At 46.4% G+C, this 18,579-nt stretch overlaps 1 protein-coding gene across 3 annotated transcripts in view; it reads left to right on the top strand.

Annotated features, from left to right (window-relative positions):
• The first annotated feature begins 717 nt into the window (after positions 1-717).
• ELF5 (E74 like ETS transcription factor 5) overlaps positions 718-18,579 on the top strand; it is a 42,165-nt gene continuing 24,303 nt past the window's right edge. Inside the window, exon 1 of one of the 3 annotated variants that reach the window (XM_032358966.1) lies at positions 718-885. In XM_032358966.1, the coding sequence (XP_032214857.1) occupies positions 830-885 (56 nt within the window). In that variant the 5' untranslated portion in view covers positions 718-829. Of the gene's footprint in view, positions 886-11,671; positions 11,801-13,622; positions 13,831-18,579 lie in introns of those variants that run through there. The other 2 variants (XM_032358967.1, XM_032358968.1) reach the window with 2 other exon arrangements.

Genomic DNA, 18,579 nt, shown 5'->3' with positions numbered 1-18,579 from the left:
GTGCCTGACCTAACTGAGCTGGCTGGGGATATTTTTCTTCATAAGTGTTTTAGGAGACTAGCATTTTCCCTTGTGTTCTATACAAATGCTAAATGGGCCAGCAGAGAGAGCAGGGTCAGATGAGAGCTGAAGAGGAAGCAGAGCTGCCAGAGATAAGGGAGCCCCCAGCAGGACAGAAGAAGACAGAACTGTTGGGGCCCATGGCGGCCATGAGGCAGACCTGCCTATGACTGTTCCCCCAGGCCTGGCTTCACCCAAGCTCCCCTGGTAACCTCTGAGTCAGCCCCCCTCAGGGCCAAGTTTAGCCTCTGACTGACTGGCTAAAGTGGTTGCCTGACCTCCCTGGGCCTCCACTTACCCTTCCATAAACTGGGGATAAAGTACGGCCCTCCCTCTCCTGGGTGGCACGAGGCTCCAGTAATTACCATTTGGCAGGGTGCTGAGGTGCTGACAAACTCCGTCTGACACATTTCTCCTTGGCTCCTCCGGTCGCCACACGTCGCCTCCCCTGGAGACCACGGCCGTGGACAGCCCCCCGCAGCCGTGCCCAGACCTCAACGGCGCTCTGCACGTGAGCAGGTGCCTCTCTGCCGGGGCCCGTCTCCCTGTGTTTGTAGCTCCCGTCAACACGAGAGACCCGCCTACCCTCCTGCTAACACCTGCGCTTGGCGGAGGTAGACAACCTACCCACCATTCCGGGACCCTGCTGCACCTGGGAGGCTGCGTGGGGCTGGGAGACCCAGCGGTGGCAGCCCCTGCCTGGAGGCAGCCATGCGGTGTCCTCGCTGAAGAGGGGCCCACCCCACCGGGGCCCTCTCGGGACCAGGTGATGACAACGTTGGAGGACCCGAGCCCAGCCCAGCCGGGCGGGACGAGTGATCTGAGGTGGGTGCTGCGTGTCGGCGTGTGCAGGGAGAGGAAAGGTGGGAGGGGGGTGCAGTGGGCAGAGCTAGCCTTGCCCCAGTGCTTCCACCCGGAGGAAGAGGGAATGGCTCCTTTTCCAGGGAGGAAAAGATAGTGTCTTCTCTCAAGTTTCAAGGAAACTTTGAGGCTCCTCTCCATCCATTCTAACCCGTGAACCAGCCCCTCACCACCACTGCTAAGGGATAGGACAAGTCTCCTTATGAAGCGCGATGGTATTTTATAGCTCTGTCTCCCTCTCCGGTCTACAGAGAGGACTCGTTTTTAGTCAATTTCATCCAGCCACGGAATGCTGGGGAATAGGCAGTGCAGGATGTGGCACCCTCAGATCCAGACTGGAGACTGCTGGGACAGCCCTGCAGGTAACTAAAACAATGGCTCGCCACCAGTAGAAGGATGGAGAAAGAGCCGTTGCCAGGTGGTCCCTGTATGACTTTGAATTGCCTGTGTGCTCACCGGAAGAATGGGATCATAATAACGTGAAGATCTTTCCGTGGCTGGCACCAACTCTCATTCCTGTGAATTGGGCATTTTCCTGGCATCCAGCTGTTCTTTTTGATGTACACCTTATTTGTACCGACGTACCTTCTACTCAGCCCCAAACATCCCATCAGATGGTGGGCTTTAGCTTTCATCCCTGGCTAAATTCAGCTGCTATAAAATGGGTGAGAGAGAGCTGAGACATTTGCAGAAGTCACGGCACCTCTCTGGGCACAGGGTGCTGAATGCCAGTTTAAAATCCAGATCTCTTAGCTCCTGGAAATGGGGGTGTGGGGAAAGCAGGTTCATCTCAGGGGAGAAACAAGATTGGGGAATGACGTCAGCAGCCCTTCTGGTTCAGTTTCCAGCCCCCACCCTCTTTAAAAGTCATCACCGTCTTTAGCCCTAGCGTGTTACCGAGTGACTTGTCAATGTCAGGGGAGCCGTGCAAAGAATCTCTGGCATGTCGTTAACCTCATTCCAACGTGTAATTAGCCTAAGAGGCCTCCCTGCTGCCTCCATTCAGCGTTACATCATAAAGAACCAGATACTTTACTATTTGCAGGACACAGTGAAGACTTTAAAGAGTTAATTATGGCTCACGAGAGCCTGTCCCCAAGAGCCCAAGATCCAGGAATTACACTGTTTGCTTTCAAGTGTCAGTCCTCAAGACAGCATTCACAGTGAATTCTTCCGGGGAAGACGGACTTGGATTTGAAAGTAGACCCACCAGGTCTCACAGTGGTGAACAGGAGGCGGTCATTTGAATTGGGCCTTCCTCCCAGTCTTGGCCATGTGGGGTTTTTTTAGAGATATCATCTGTCCAGTGTCGGAAAGAAAAGAGAACCAAGGAGAGGTGGAATTCTACTTACCCTCCTAGTGCCATGGGGCGAATCCAGTTGAAGCCGTTTATAATCTCTGAGGTAGAGAGCCCAGCAGAGTGGCGAGAGTTCAAAGGGAGTTCAGCCCTAATCTGGATGTTACGATCTGAGCCAATCTAACCGTGCAGCTCTGAGGACATTATTATCAGTCAAGTGTAATTAAAGATAACATAGTTTTATTAATCGGCTTCCTAAGGAGACTATGTTTATCTGATGGCTGTGTGTAATGTGTGCATGGCTTTGGGGGGTGTTCTGTGCTGCGTGGGGTTGGTCTATGGGGAGGACAGGATGTCGGGGAGGCATGGTGGATTTGGGGCGTGTGGCTAGAAGTGGCATCTCAGTGTTATGTGTGCTCTCTACATGAAGGATGGGAGTACATGTGGTAGGATTAATGGCCTGTGTGTGTGTGTGTCTGCGTGTTTACGTGTTTGCTCAGGTTCACAGAACTGGACTTGAAATTGTGTCTGTTCCTCTACTATACCTTGCATTGGCCAGAACTCTGTTCGCCCCAAAAAACAGGCTTTTCCTTATTTGCACTTGTCTATAGAGTTCCCCCAATGAGATTCCACCGGCACGTGCCCTCTTTAGCTCCTAATTGTCAGCCGTTTTCAAATCTTATCTCCAGACCTATCTTGGCATGCCTTTAATGTCCATTACCTCAAACCAGTTTGTCAATTGCAAAAGATCCCCAAAGAGCCGGGCTCCTCCTGAATATTGCTTGGCCTGACCTGAAGTCAACTCCACCCACCTCAGGGCGGGAGAAATGACCTCCTTGGTGCCGCATACAGTCTCCGTTCTGGTTTAAACTTGGTTAAACAGTCAGCAGCCAGGAGCGTGTCAGGTAACACTCCCAGGCCTGGTTCCCCATCTACGAGGGAGAGCCACTGACCACAGAGGGCCAACCTGGCCCTCTCCACCCTTCGCTCCAATTTGTTTGCAGCATTAGAGACCCAGAGAGGCCTATTGGAGCTCAGGAAACAAGGTTTGGATGAGGAAATAAACATCTTCTAAAAAGTATTGCTGTATTTAAGATAATTAAGAATTCTTGCCAAATACCGTAGCCTTCTCCTAACTCCCAAGGTTGATAAACTTTTTTTTTCTTTTTTAAAGATTTTATTTATTTATTTGAAGACAGAGATCACAAGTAGGCAGAGAGGCAGGCAGAGAGAGAGGAAGGGAAGCAGGCTCCCTGTTGAGCAGAGAGCCCGATGTGGGGCTCAATCCCAGGACCGTGGGATCATGACCTGAGCTGAAGGCAGAGGCTTTAACCCACTGAGCCACCCAGGTGCCCCATAAACTTTTGATGGATACCAGATAAAGGACTGAAAATGGATGGATGGATGAATATCTGCTGTGAGCCAGATGCACCCACCCGTATTATTTCAATTAATCTAGTGAGTAGCTAATATTATTCTCATTTGGCTGATCAGGAAACTGAGGCTTTGATAAGTTTAATAGTAATAGTAATAATAATCTATAGTAGTAGTAGTATAGCCATAAGTTATTATTTAATATATGCCAGGCATTGAGAGAAGTATTACTTACATTATATCATTTAATTCCTCACCCAAACTCTAGAAAGTAACAGTTTATTCACCCAGGCTTTTAGATAAGGAAATCGTGGCTCAAGGAGATATGTTACTGGCTACCAAGTGGTAGCTCTGAGATTTCAACCCACATCTACCCACTTCTTCTAGTGCTGGTTTTTCCTTTGCTGCTTTCTCATTTGGTTTTTGCTTCAAGCAACACCACATTTAGTTGCTATATCACCTGAAAATGTTCAGCCATGTGCCATACCTCACTGGCTCTTTAGAACAAAAGGGACAACTGTTGACTCAAAATGAAACTGAATCCTACCTGTGGGGTCTTCCCACACATGGAAAAGAAATAGAAACATTGTTTCATGAAAAGAGATGTGGGTAAGAACCAAAGAAGACACCCGGATGTGCGCCCTGGGGAATGACAAGTTTCCAATTGGAACCTCCCCAGATTTACAAGGTCAAGGTTCAGGGGAGTTAGTGCTGATATGAGCCTCTTGGTGAGCCTGAGCATCTTCTTAAATTTGAGGGCTCTCCCCTCCGATTTATAGGTACTGAGAATCACTGGATTTCTGTTACGGTATGATGACATATTCTGATAAAGGGATAAATCAGGAAAATTTATACGATTGATAGACTGAAATTTTAGAAAAAGCATAATGCCAAAATTCTTATACATTCTCTGTTTATAACTGAGACTGTATCTCTAAATGAGCTCCTGGACAAAACCAAACTCAGGAAATATCAGTATAATTCAGACCACTGTACTTTTTAATGGCAAATTGAACTGTGGAAAGTTGTAAAGGATTGCAAGGAAACAGCTATGTGGAAACAATATTAGTTCACATTTGATGGAAGGAGAAAACCCAGCAACAGAATCCTTTAAGAAATAACAGTGTAATCCTAGAAAAAATACATGGACAATGAGCAGGAGAAAAATCAAGGCTTTTGACAAGATCTCATTGCCGACCTGCACAAAATTGCCCCAGAAGAGCAGTCAGGATCTGGGGAGCCTCCTCAAATTCAAAGTCCTCAGCAACTGGCCAGAGACTCCCCTCATTCATAGCCAGGATTCAAAATCCGGGCCAACCTTGCACGAGCAGTGTTGGGGGATCTCTGCCTCGTGCTCTCTTCCTACTCACCTGCAGGCTTCCTCTTATCGGAAAGACCCTCTCCTTCTGGTCATCCCACACATCCCAGACCCCAGTGGCCAGGCTATGCAAGGATTGAATCCTGGCTCTGCTACTTGTTAGCTCTATGACCTTGGGCAAATTACTGAAGATCTTTGAGCCTCAGTTTCCCGTTCTGTAAAATGAGGATAATAACAGCCCTACTCCTTCAGTTGTTGTGCTTGGCACATAATAAGCAACCATTTTTAGCTAGTCATTCCAATTTTCATGGCCCAACTCAAATGTCACAACCCACAGGAAGCCTTTTCTGATGGCGGCAGCCCTTGCTGACCACACTCTCTCTGAAATCCTACAGCCCCAAATACAAAGTTTGGCTTGGAATTATGTACTTCCTCTAAGTGTTTCCTCATGAATTCTCTGTTAGTGACACAACTGGGTCTTAGTTTCTTTTTAATAATCCTCAGCATACTAGCCCATTTAAAACAAATAAATATATATATATAGAGAGAGAGAGAGTAAATAGAGTAATTATATATATATTTATAAGTATAAGTATATATTAAATACACAAATATATATTTTTGAATAGATATTGAATAAATATAAATACATATACATTTAATTACTATGTTTATCACATTCACATTTTAATATTTCTGAAATCAGGATAGGCTTTAGAATCTATCTGCACCTTTAACACAATGCTTTTTTCCCCAAGATGATGATCTAAATCAATGATGTACACTCTAATCAACAGTGTCTTAGAAGTAAGACTTGGCTGATTGATGAGGATAGCTCAGCATGAGTCTGGCCACAGATTTCCCCTAGCAACGCCCCTTACCCTCCACTCTTCATCCTCACACCCTTTCCAGCCCCCATTCCTTGACCAAAGACATGCCTTTGGATGACAACTGGCATGAGGGAGTTCAGTCTGGAGACATGCAAGACAGCGTGGTCCCACACGTTATCAAACTACATGTGTGATCACTCCCACTTAACAGGCAAGGAAACTGAGGTTCAAATAGTTAACTTTATCCAGGAAATCTGCTGTCAGCTCACTGTGGGAAGAGTAAGTCCTTAAAGATGGAATTGCTTGATTTTCTACTGAAAGTTGAACTTCATTAGTGGCGTGCCTGGATTAACCAAACTATTTAGCCATTGCTGGAGGCACTGGTCCATTCTGCCAAGATTTCAATGGCAGTACCATCAGCACTATGTCCTCCAAGCAACAGCATGGAGAACAATTTGAGAAATGGATGAAGCCATTTCTCAAATTGTCACCCTCAATAACTCTTTCAGAAATCAAGCCCTCCTACCTACCAGGGAACTGATGTTTGGTAGGAAGACAATGAAAGAAAAGTCTGTCTTTATGAGCCCTGCCTTTAAGAAGGCTTCCCCTGGCTGGACCTCTCAGATCTGAGCCTTAAAAAGTTGTTATTGCCTCAGATATATTCAAGCTGACCCAAAACATGGCAATTTTGATTAGTTTGACTATCTAGTGTCCTTCTAGCACAAAGGGAGACTAGAAATACAGTCATGCAGGTGTGATAGCTGTTTCATAAAAATTATCATAATAATTCAACCTAATGAAAACAAAATCAGTATTCTTTTTTTTCTTTTCTTTTCTTTTCTTTTTTTTTTTTGTGCAAATGGTAGTTTATTAAAGCATAGGGATGGATGGGACCCGTGGGCAGAAAGAGCTGCTCCAAAATCAGTATTCTTATCTTCATTTTCATTACGCATCTGCCAACCATTGACTTTGCCACTGTTTAACCTCCCTAATGCCTTCAGTGCTAGAAATCACACAAAGATCCATTGCCTTCATGAGGCTCATAGCCAAGGAGGGACTGTCAGGGGAGCTACCTCACTGTTTCCATCTACTGAACGAGGGCTCCTGGTCAGGCCAGCATGAAAAGCTGAAGGATGAGATGGATATAAGGGGCTGGGGAAAGATACTTCAAGAGGAAGTAAAGCAAATACACAACCAACAAGAACTTCTTGAGCACCTTCTTGTGGTTAAGTCCGTGCTGGGTGTTTTAGGGGACAATGGGTTTACAACTCTTGTCCTTACTTTCAAGGATCCTTCCAGCAAAACAGGATGCCTAAGAAAACTGGTATCTCTTCAACTTTGATTCTGCCTCCTCCAAAGGTACCAAATCCTGTCTCCTCATTAGAAAATTTTGGATAATAATAATAATGGCACCTGTGTCGGAAGAATGATGTAAGAATTCAATGGTTTAATACCTGTAGCATGCCTAGACACTTTCTGGCACCTAGTTAAGGGCTGAGAAATGGAAGTGATTACCATTATTCACTGCAGAAGGGCAACAGTATCCTTCTCGGTATGGTAATGCTCAAAGGTCAGCAATCTCAACCAACATCCACACTTCTCTCCAGAGACCACAATGGCCGCCATTTGGCGAGAACTGACTATGTTCCAGAAATCACAGTAAGTACTTCCAGATGAGGAACCCGAGGCCTCAATGAGGTCTCACTGAAGAACGAAAAGTTTGTGCCTCATTGAATGCTCTCAAGATGGCAGATCCCCGGAGTTCATTGCCATACACACTCACTGACAGAACACTTTTCTTTTTTTTTTTTAAGATTTTATTTATTTATTTGACAGACAGAGACCACAAGTAGGCAGAGAGGCAGGCAGAGAGAGAGAGGAGAAAGCAGGCTCCCTGCCAAGCACAGAGCCTGATATGGGGCTCAATCCCAGGACCCTGGGATCATGACCTGAGCCGAAGGCAGAGGCTTTAACCCACTGAGCCACCCAGGCGCCCCAAACACTTTTCATTCTTCAATGTTGGAGCCAAGAGAGCATTAAAAAGTAGAATTTCTCCAGCAGATTCTTTTCTAAAAATGGCATCAAGATAATACAGACAGGGATCCTGATCCCAAACTCATGCATTCTACCACCACCCTGATGCTGATGACATCATCTTTGAATTTACCTAAATGTGGTTTTTTTTAACCTCCTTGTGTTTTCAGCCTCTGCTGCTGGTTGGGCTGGTGGTGAGAGTGGCACATAGAAGGGGAGAAGATATGACTCCGGAAACATTGGCCCAGGTTAAAGAGGGCAGGGTACTCTATGGTACATATATGTGTTGAGTGTCTTCTTTGTCCCAAGAACCATGGGACACCCTGGGTACTGGGGATCAATGAAGTACCAGAATTTCCACTCCACAGTGAGAGACAGACTATGCCTTCAATAACGATAAGACCTAGAGATCTTGAACCAAGAGAGGGAAGGATCCCTTCAGAAGGCAGTGCTGAGGCCAGAGCCAAAGGACAGAGGCTCAGGGCAACCTGAGCTCCTGTGTCTGCAGTGTTGTTAACACTAGGCAGGCCTGACTTGAGCCCAGGTTTGGCCACCACCCAGTTGGGTGACACCCAACAGGACTGGAGCCTCTGTTTCTTCAAGCAAAAAAGAGGGTAGTGATAGCTAATTCCCAGGGCTATTGTGAAAAATAACCAAGGTGAGCCAGAAGAGCATTCTAGCACAATGCTTGGTACATGGTAGACGCCCCGTGTGTATACGATTGTTTCTGCGCTGACCACACACAACGACCCCGGGAACACTCACAGATTGGTTATCATGGTAGTTAAGAGGACAGGCTCTGGAGGCAGGCAGCCTGAGCTAACACCCTTGTTCTCCCATTTATGAGCTGTGTGACCGTGGGCAAGTTACCTAACCTCTCTGTGCCTCAGTTCCTTTATCTGTAAAACAGAGATAATAAGTAAGTCCCTCATCAAAGAGTTGTGAGAATTTAATAGCACAAATATATTAAAAGATAAGCTGAGGCATTTGTAAAGATTTTTAAGTGTTTATTTGAGCAAACATCATCCCCAGCTGGGCGTCGCCAGACTGAAAGGGGTTAGTGGCCCTCCACTGACAAGAGCTAGGGGAAGGCCTTTTACAGAGCAGAATGGAAGCGCTGAAGCAAAGTAAGGGAATTATTTGATAGGCTAGAGCTTAGGCTCTTGCCTTATTTGGGAAAGGCTACTTGGCAGTTCGTGATTGTGGCTTTTAAATTTCATTTTTTGGAATATCAGGGCATTCATGATGGAGTCTGGCCTGGGTTGTGGCTTGTGTGTGCAGGCTCCCAAGACGTTAAAGCGACCAAAGTCTAGTGGCCTCCTCGTGGAAAGACGAATCTAACAGCGCGTGGGTAACAGAGCTCACGCTTCCCACTTACGTAGCGCTCCCCTCACTCCCTCCATGTTTTACTCCATTTAATTCCCCCCACAACCCCGTAAGAGATGTACCCTTCTTCCCCACTTTACAGATGAGGGAACTAGGAGGTAAGGACGTCCAATAAGCTTCCCAGGCTCACCCCGCTGGCAGGTGGCCAAGTAGGGATTCGAACAGGAGACCAGATCCTTCCAGAATCTAGTCTTAGTCACTACGTTGCTCTGATGAGCCTAATTAAGCGTTACCTGTTATTACTGTGCAGTTGAGACATCAGGAGGACAGGCTGGAAATTCTAAAATGCTCCATACCTTCTTCGGCCTTCCTCTCCCCCATCCCCCACCCCATCTCTTGCCTCCTATCAACATTCATAATATGGTCATTATAAACTAAGTGTTTGATGTTGTCGAAGATCTCCACTCCAATCAAATTTAGGTTCAATGTGATAGTTAGACTTAATTAGAGTCAAATTCCTCTTTTATTTTGGTTTTATCTTAATCACCCCTTTTATCCACCGGTCCAGAAGCCTGTAATTTCCCGCATAGGCCCTCAGAGATGCCATATTATGCTTTCAGGACCAGGAGACAAACAGAGTTTGTTGTCACACGCACTGACTGCCAGAAAAGTTTTCACTCTGAAGTAGTTGGGCTGAGACAGCATAAGGGGGAAAAGGTGTCATTTCTCCAAGACTGTTTTCCAAATACAATAGCAGAATACGATGCTTTCCTCGCAAACCTCTCTACCAAGAGGAGCGTATGTGCAGATCCAAACATAAGAATCATTTCAGAAACCAGTGACAAGATGGGAAGTGCCCAGCACAGGGGATGTGATGTATAGAACCAGGTTGGTTCCCTAGACACCAAGGAGCAAGAGGCAAACCACAGAATTTTAGAGCTTAAAGGATCGCAAAGACCATCTAATCCAGTTCTGTGCAGACTCCCTTTCATCGCGGTTTCTTTTGTTCCAAGGAAATCCTACCCTGGAGATTTATATAAAAGCTGAGGTGATCTTATTGAATGAGGGAGGAAAGGTCTAGAGCTTGACCTCCTGGACTCCTGGCCTTCCATCCCCAGCATGCCCCCTGGGGCCTCCCAGAACCCCCTGGAGTTTTCCAGGATTTGTCCCTGTGAATTTGAAGATCGCGCTTCTAATCCAAACTCCGCCTTTCAACCGGAGAGGAAATACACCCAGAGAGGCTGCTGGACTTGCCTGAGGTTACACAGCAAGTTAGGGTGGCCTTATCTTCCTCCAGTAACTTTTCCATGACACCCTGAGTCCTCCAATGAACTGCCTTTTGTTTCTGCAGACCATGTGGTTTGTATTTGTGTGTTTGTAGCTGTGCCCAGAGTTCCCAAGAAAACCCAACAAACAAGTCCCTGCTCTCACTTTAAAGCTTGGAGTCTGCCGTTTGGACACAGTGTCTTGGCTGCTCAAGAGAGCTGGAAGCACAGTGCGAAGAGGCACAGCGCTATGAACAGCTGTCCGCAGGCAACCGGGGACACTGCATTTCACAGCCTAAATTAGGTTGAGTTTCTGCTCTGGGGCAGGAGGGGGGCGCGTGGATACTACAAAGCAGGTAGTTCACAGCAAGTCAGGCCCCCAGCCTCGTGGCTGCAGACACCTGCCTGGGCCACTAAACTTTTCTGTGTCTCCATCCATAGGGAGGGGAAGGGAGAAAGCCTTCCCGTGGCTCATTGCATCTGAAGATGCTAGAAGTTAAACAAGTTAATGTTAGAAGTTAAACAGGTAAATGATGGCTTTGAGAGACAAAGGAGAAGAAAGGCCCCACATTGTCCCTACAAGCTGGCTGTTACCTTCATCAAGTTGCAAGGCATAGGCTGGAGGAGTGGTAGAGAAGGGGGTTTCTTATTGATGTGCTCCCTCAAGGAAAACAGCTCACAAGGGGCTGCCCTCGCATGAACTCATGTGACCCCCCACCGCAGCAGCCCAGTGGGTAGGCACTCTTGTTGGCATTAGAGCTGGTTAAGTTATTAGCTAGCTGGTTAAGTTATTCAAGGTGACAAGCTAGAAAATGACAGACCTAGAATTTGAATCCCAAACCAACCACCTAGCAGCCAAGCCTGTGTGCTTAACCCCTGCCCCAGCCTGCCCCTGCTCTTTGCCTCTCGGAGGGGAAACTGAGAGAATGACATGATTTCCACAACCGCAGGACTCCGCCAGCCCAGGAGGGAGGCGGCAGAGACAGGCAACAGGGCTGGATTGCTTTCCTCTCCAGCTTGCACCAACGAGAATTCCCAGCAAACGCAGGGCATTTCCAGCAAAGCTCCCAGAGGCAAGAATTCTCATCTTGTTTACTGAGTCCACTGGAAAGTGGGGGAGGGTGGGCGGGGGCCGACAGAGGTGGGGGGGCGGGGGGCAGGGAGGGTGAGCTGGGTACAAAAACAGGATAAAGGTAAACTTTCTGCATGTGAGAACCATTCCCCCCCTCCAAGGAGCCGTGTCACACTGTATGTCACCGTCATCAAAGGGGCTGTGCGTAAACCTGAAAAACCAAACGGACCTGTCTGTAGGTGTTACTTATATCACAAAGCTACAGGTGCCTTTATTTCCACCGTACGCTGGTGCTGGGAGCGCCCGCCTTCTCTTGCCTTGAGAGCCTCCTCTTTGGACCTAGTCACCCACCGCTGTCCTCACGTAAGCACCTTTTCTTTGCTCTTTTCGATGAATTGTAGGGGGCGTCAGGGCTTAGAGCCCCGGGCTGGGGCCTGGGTCTGTTCATCTGGTCTGCACCTCCGGATCACCACCCACCCCCCCCAAATGCCAGTTTCATCAGTCACAACGCCTCCTGGGAGCTCTTTGACGGGGATTTAAGTGCTCGCCTGGGACAGTCATTTTTCCTCCTCAGGCTGCCTAGCCACCCCTTCCCCGGAACCCCCATGCGCTAAACCAAGGGCGACTCGCAGAGAATATGTACAGGTACTCAATTCTCTACCCGTTCCTAAACCTGTCTGTAGGAAGGGGAGCTAGATTTTGCACCCAAAACAGTCAGCTTCAAGGAAAGCCCACCAGCCCCCTGGCTGAAACTCCCACTTCTGCCGTTGGCCCTGCCCACGGCTCCCCCTTGATACAGAGAAGAGAGCTGCCTTGTTACAGTTTGGGGCCTTTTTCAGGAATTTGTCCATACATAATAGCTTAAAAGAAACCCTTTTTTTTTTTTTTTTTTTTTGCCCTCCTACACCACCTCAGTGTAGACGGCTTCCAGAAAAGCAATGGTTAGGGTTTTTCCACTGTATTCTCAGACCTTCTCAAAGACTCTGCAGGACGTGGGGTTTGTGGGCATCTGCCCCCTGCTGGCCGCCACCGGTAGCACATGCCCCCTTCTCCACCTGAAGAAGGGGACCCACGGATGGACTAAAACTTTTACAAACAAGAAAGTATGTCAGAGGTCATTAAGGTCAAGTGATTTAGGGAAACAGCTTTGTGTTTTAGTCTAGTTTAAAGATCCTGGGAGAGGGATCGTTTGTTCCTCTGAGTGAAGATGTAATTCTTTGTCCTCATGTTGTCGCTGAGAATGGTTTTCGTGACTCAAGGTGTTCTAGGCAGGCACTTTCAGAGTTTGGTTGTCTTTCTTTCTCAGAAGTCACCAGAATAAGAACCTTTTTGATATACTGATGACAGTTGATTCTCCCCTGCCTTGGCTCAGACATCAAGATATTACACCCTCTTGCATATATGATCTGATTTTAATAAATCCGCAGGACATCCTGAGGATTGCATGTTAAAATCCCATTTTAAAGATGAGCTCAGAGAAGAGCATGGGTTTTTATAGACCGCCCCTTGTGTGAAACAAAAATAAAGAATTCTGACAGGCTGACTAATAAAATACCTAGATGTCCCATGTCCCTTGCCCTTGTGGGTGGGTGGCAGAGGTAAGATTTAACCCCTCAAGGATTTCATCCAAAGCTGATGAGCTCTGCATCGGAACCCCCGGTAAACTGTGTGGCTTACCTTCTGTGGATCTTTGCCACACCTTTGGAGAAACAACTAAGGACAAACTAGCAAGCTCCCTATACAAGCTAGAGGAAGATGAGGAGTCCCTCAGTAAGACAAGAGCAAGTTCATTCTCGCAGCTGTTCTGCTTTCTCTCAGAAGAACAAATATTCAAGCACCCCAATTCTTTAACTGTAAGTGTCAAAATAACCCACCGAGACTTCCCCCCACGTGTCCTTCCTTCGGGAGGTCCAAAGCGTAGGAAATTGACCCTGCTTTGCTCCAGGAATCGGGACCCTGTGGACACTTAGATTTTGCTGAGGCTTTGGAAGAGGAAAAACTTCTTCCCCATGGGACTGCCCAGATGGCGGGATCAGGAAAGGCCCTTCTTAGCCCCCCATTCCATGGTTTCTACCCTCATGGCCTTGTTCTGTCTGGTGATGTTTTAGTGCATAAACAGCCAATGTGTAGATGCTTAATTGGGTGGATTTTTGGTCACATGCCCAGAGTGAAGCTGATGATCTCTGCCAGGGTCAGAAAGGAATTTTCCTTCTCTGGCAAACTGGCTAAGCCTCGCTGGTTTGCTCCTTCCCCTCTCTCTGGAAGGCTGAGCAGAGGTGCCTGGTTAATCAGGCCATGGTCACACCTGTGATTGCTGCCTCTGACTCGTGTAGGGGCAAGAAGCCCACAGGCCTGTCCCTCTGACTGTGTGGACGCTTCCCTGTGCACACCTGGTGAGTGAGCCGGCTCCCAGAGGGGTTAGGAAGCCAGTGGAGCCATGGGGGACCCAAGCTTCTCCACCATCACTGTCTCATTCCAACAGGTCCCTGCAGTCAGGCTTTCTTGCACATGGAACGGAACCCACCGGCTTCCTTTCCCTTGTGTGGATTGTGCTTGAAACTTCCCTGCTCACTAAGCAGCTATGGTGGTGTTTGGGGGAAACTGATTCTAACAGCGGTGGGTGTGTGGATGGGCAGGGGGTGAGTGAGGGTTTGAAGCACCTAAGGGACCGGGCTAGCCCAGGCAAAGAATGCCCGGGGCCCACTGCTGCAAGTAGTGGACATGGGAGGGAAAGGGGAAGAGGAAATCAGGGGACTTTGGAGAACTAAAGTTAAATCTCCGTTTGTAGTGGCTGGATTTGACTCCAATTTAGATAGCTTGCTTGACCACAATATCCAGTATAACCGACATATATGCGTATGAGTGCGCGCCCGTGTTTGGATGTGCTGGGCCATTCAGGTGGACGTCTGGAGAAAATCATGGAGCCAGGGCACGTCTCAGAGTCCCCCTCACCAGTGTGGTCAAGAGCAGAGGCACATGAGGCAGAATCATAACTCCCAGCCAGTGCTCTTTATAGGATGACAAACCAGGTGCCCCTTAAAACCCCAAAACATAGGCCTAGGATAGCAGGCCTAGGACACACACACACACACACACACACACACACACACACCCGAATCTCCCTTCTTGTCCTGCTGCTGACTCTAGGTCTAATCCAGTGCTTCTCAACCATTTTTTCATTGTCATTCCCAACTAAGGAGGCTTTTTAAATAACTTTATCATAGTCACTACCCCCTACCATTTATGCACGGCGGCCCTTTAGAGGGTCTTGAGACATAATAATGGCTAAGATATTTTGACTCCCAAGAACCAATTTTTCCCCTCTAAGGTCCACGTCACCTACCTGGGAATGCCAGTCAAACTTTGAGCCTGGGCCTACATATTCCTGGACCTCAATGTACTAGCTGAGAAATGGGCCCCAAACAGCCGGTTCTTCCCTCCCCCCATCACCCTCACCCTGTTCCACCTACATTAAGGAACTCTTAAGAGCTAAAATGTTCAGTTATTGCAAGGACTTTCAAGGGCCTAGGAAGCTAAGTGACTGAAGACAAAGCAGCCATTATTCCTGAACTCACACCTAGCGCATGCTGGCTAAGTGGCCAAGGGCTTTCGTGGAAAGCCCAGAGTTAATAATATGCTCTCCTACTGTAACAGCATAAAATAAAAAAGAAATCTGCAGCTTTTATAAAAAAAATTTCTTCCAAGAAGCAAGAAATAATTACAGGGTAAAAAAAAAAAAATAGCCCTTGGTACACCTGAAAGAGTCCTTTAAGAAAACTCAATGGATATAATTCCTCATAGAAGAGATTACCAAGGGGAATCAGATCGGACGCTGTGTACAGCAGTAGGGAGCTTGCAGGTCAAGTGAGCAGGTTGGTGTAAAGAGGAAGAGAAATCTTTAAAAGAGTTAAACAGCCTATTGCTCAGAAATACTCCTAATGTTTGGTGATCAAATTCAAGTTACCAAATGACTTTTGAGAACTATTCGTGTCAGGTGTTAAGCAAGAAAGTGCCCACTCCTACTATAGTGTTTTTTTTTTAACCTGGAGGATTTCTAAATGAAGGGGAAGACCTGGAAACAGTTCTGTTTCCTTCCATGTGGACTACACCCCTCCTTTCTCCAAACACCCACAGGAAAGTCATGTCAGAGTTCAGACCTCTTCTCCCTCAGTTTTCTGAGATTTTACCTTTAGCCCTCACTTACGGGAGCTTTTCTGAGGTCAAGTCCAAAATGCAGAAGAGGGGCTTTGGGCTCCAGGGGCCCTTCGCTCCCTCAAAACCTCCCACCCCCATTCCTCTTCATCCTACCTCCCGCTCAGGATATAAAAACCAGCCAATCCGTGGGAAAATCAGAGTCTAAACTCAGGCAGCCTTGACCTCTGTTTGATACGGCTCCCAGGGGGAGATCCATGAACATGATAATCCACTGGGCTGGTTAACCCTCTCTGGGCACCAGAAAGGAGGCTTCCCAGTAGGGTCTGGTGACTCTCCAGTGACGGCCCAGAAAGGGTACCAGAGTGTGAGAATTTGAACTTGGTTATTTATCACAGGAGAGCAGTTCTCATGCACAGTTGAGGAAGCTAATGATGGTAGATTTGTAAGCACCCTCAAAAAATTGCCCTTTGATTCTGGAATCACACACCCCTGCCTTTCTCAGTACTGGGGTTCCATTTAATATGTAAGTGTGTTAGGGAAAAGTCTGTAGGCAGATGTGACTGTGAGTGTTTTTTTTTTTTTTAATTTTTAAATTTATTTTCAGCGTAACAGTATTCATTGTTTTTGCACCACACCCAGTGACTGTGAGTGTTTCTAGAAAAGGAAGCAGATGATCCAAAATTCAGAAACCTTAAGAACTTGCTACAACATAATGTTGACATCCATTGGCTGTGTGACCTTGAGTGAGTTACGCAAAGTCTCTGGGCCTTACTTGTCTCAGCTATACAACAATGGAGTGAAGGGAAAGACTGGACTAACTCTGGCACTCACACCAACACGTGGCACTCACACCACTCGTGTGATACAGGAAATAGATCAGGTCAGGGGTAGGCAAACTTTTATTTCAAGGGCCAGGTAGTTAGTATTTTAGGGTATACAGACCAAAAAGCAAAACATTATAGTAAGTGGGTACATATATAACAAATTCCTATGTAACTATTTACGAATGTAAAATCATTTTCAGTTGCGGCCCATTTCAAACATAGGTGGTGGGCTGGATTGGGCCTGTGAGTTGTAGTCTGCTAACCTCTGATTTAGGTGATGCATGGACCAACAGTTTTTATTTAAATCCTGTCTTTATTTTTCTGCATGTTGAAAGGAGACAGACTTTCCATCTATAGTGGTGATAAAAAGTCTTCCTTTTAAATAAATGTAGTTGTGTTTTTAAAAAAAAGTGGATTTTTTTTTTTTTTTTTTTTAGCATGTTAAGTAAATTATCGGGATGGTAGGCAAATGGTTATCAAGTTTGCAAAACACTGAACTAGGTGATTACTAAGACCCTGGCCATCTGAAAATTCTATATGCTTAATATCTCAAGATCCAGAATCCAATCTTTGTTCTGACATTTAACCTACCAGCTGTGTGACCTTGAGCTGTAGGCTCCCCTTCACAAAATGGGGGTAGAAACACCCTATCTCATCAACATGATTGTGATGATCAGAAGAGAGAATTTGGGCAAACCAATTTTTCTAATCTACCAAATATGAATTCATTTTTTTCCCTGAATTGTGAGAATATGGGAAAAAGCAAACTTGAAAGATGACAGCAGCCTTGGCCATTCCGTTCTGCCATCTTTTCAGCCTCAACCAGACACCTTCTCCCAAATCTTCCTCCTGGCCAGTGTATGCAGGCGGGAGAGCCCTACGATAAAGAGAGTGACTTCTTGGGGCACCTGGGTGGCTCAGTGGGTTAAAGCCTCTGCCGTTGGCTCAGGTCATGATCCCAGGGTCCTGGGATCGAGCCCCACATCAGGCTCTCTGCTCAGCAGGGAGTCTGTTTCCCTCTCTCTGCCTGCCTCGCTGCCTACTTGTGATCTCTGTCAAATAAATAAATAAAATCTTTAAAAAAAAAAAAAAGGGACTTCTTAAGTGGATAAACCTGAGTTGTTATCCAAACTCTACCATATGCCCACTAGATGGTTTGTGGTATATGACCTAAAATCTTAGTGCATCTGTCCTCATCACTGAGAAAGAACCTGTCTCAGAGTGTGCTCCGAGGAGACCATGAGTCATCAATGCACAGATGTAAAGTGCTCAGAACAGAGCCCAAAGTGTAGTAAGTGTATGTTCCAACTATCACAGGTCCTCACTCTCTGAACCCAAACCCTGGGACTAGATGTGCTGCAGAGTTCAGGATTCCTCAGGTACTAGGAAGGTTATACAGTATGTATATGCTGCAGGATACAGAATCCTCTTGTCAGGGTATTCATTCCAGGAAGCATATTTATTTTATGTATCTTATGAATATTCATCTAGTAGAATAAACAAAATTATAACTACAATTACAAAACTATATTGCATATGTATAATGTACACAGTTACAATATGTTGCTTATATACATATACGTGTGTGTGTGTGTGTGTGTATCTATGTTTAGTACATGGTTTATATGCCTGAATATAGATATATGGATGTAATATATATGTAATAGTATATAAAACTAAATAACTAATTTAGGACTGGTTTTCGTTTTGTTTTGTGTTTTGTGGGAAATGAGTCTGTAAACACACACACACATACTTTCCTTTTCAGAGCTTGTGGATTTCAGAATTGGGGGTAAGGGTTTTGGGGTATATTAACATATAGCCACACTTGCCCAGCCTTCAGAAGCATATGGCTGAACCTTATAACCCGGAGTTCAGGGGTCACATGTGAGCCAATAGGAAAAGTAAAGAAAGAGGCAGCATTGCGTCCTAAGAATCTCCATGTCAAACCCTGAACTTAACCACTTACGGGCCATGTTACGTGGGCAACTGCTGCAACCCCACTATCTAGATTTTCTTGTATATAAGATGGGGGCAGATGTACAAACCTCACAGGATGGGGCAAGGATTGAGTAATGTCATTGTGGCAAGCACTTAAAGGGCTGCCCAGTTCCTAGATGGCTGCGTGTTTGTTAATAAAAACCAAGGGGGGGGGGGGCTCCT

This window comes from Mustela erminea, chromosome 9 (genome assembly GCF_009829155.1).
Source record: "Mustela erminea isolate mMusErm1 chromosome 9, mMusErm1.Pri, whole genome shotgun sequence".
Classification (NCBI taxonomy): Eukaryota; Metazoa; Chordata; class Mammalia; order Carnivora; family Mustelidae; genus Mustela; species Mustela erminea.
Note: the sequence above shows the minus strand (reverse complement) of the source record. Positions and strands in the feature narration are given on the sequence as shown.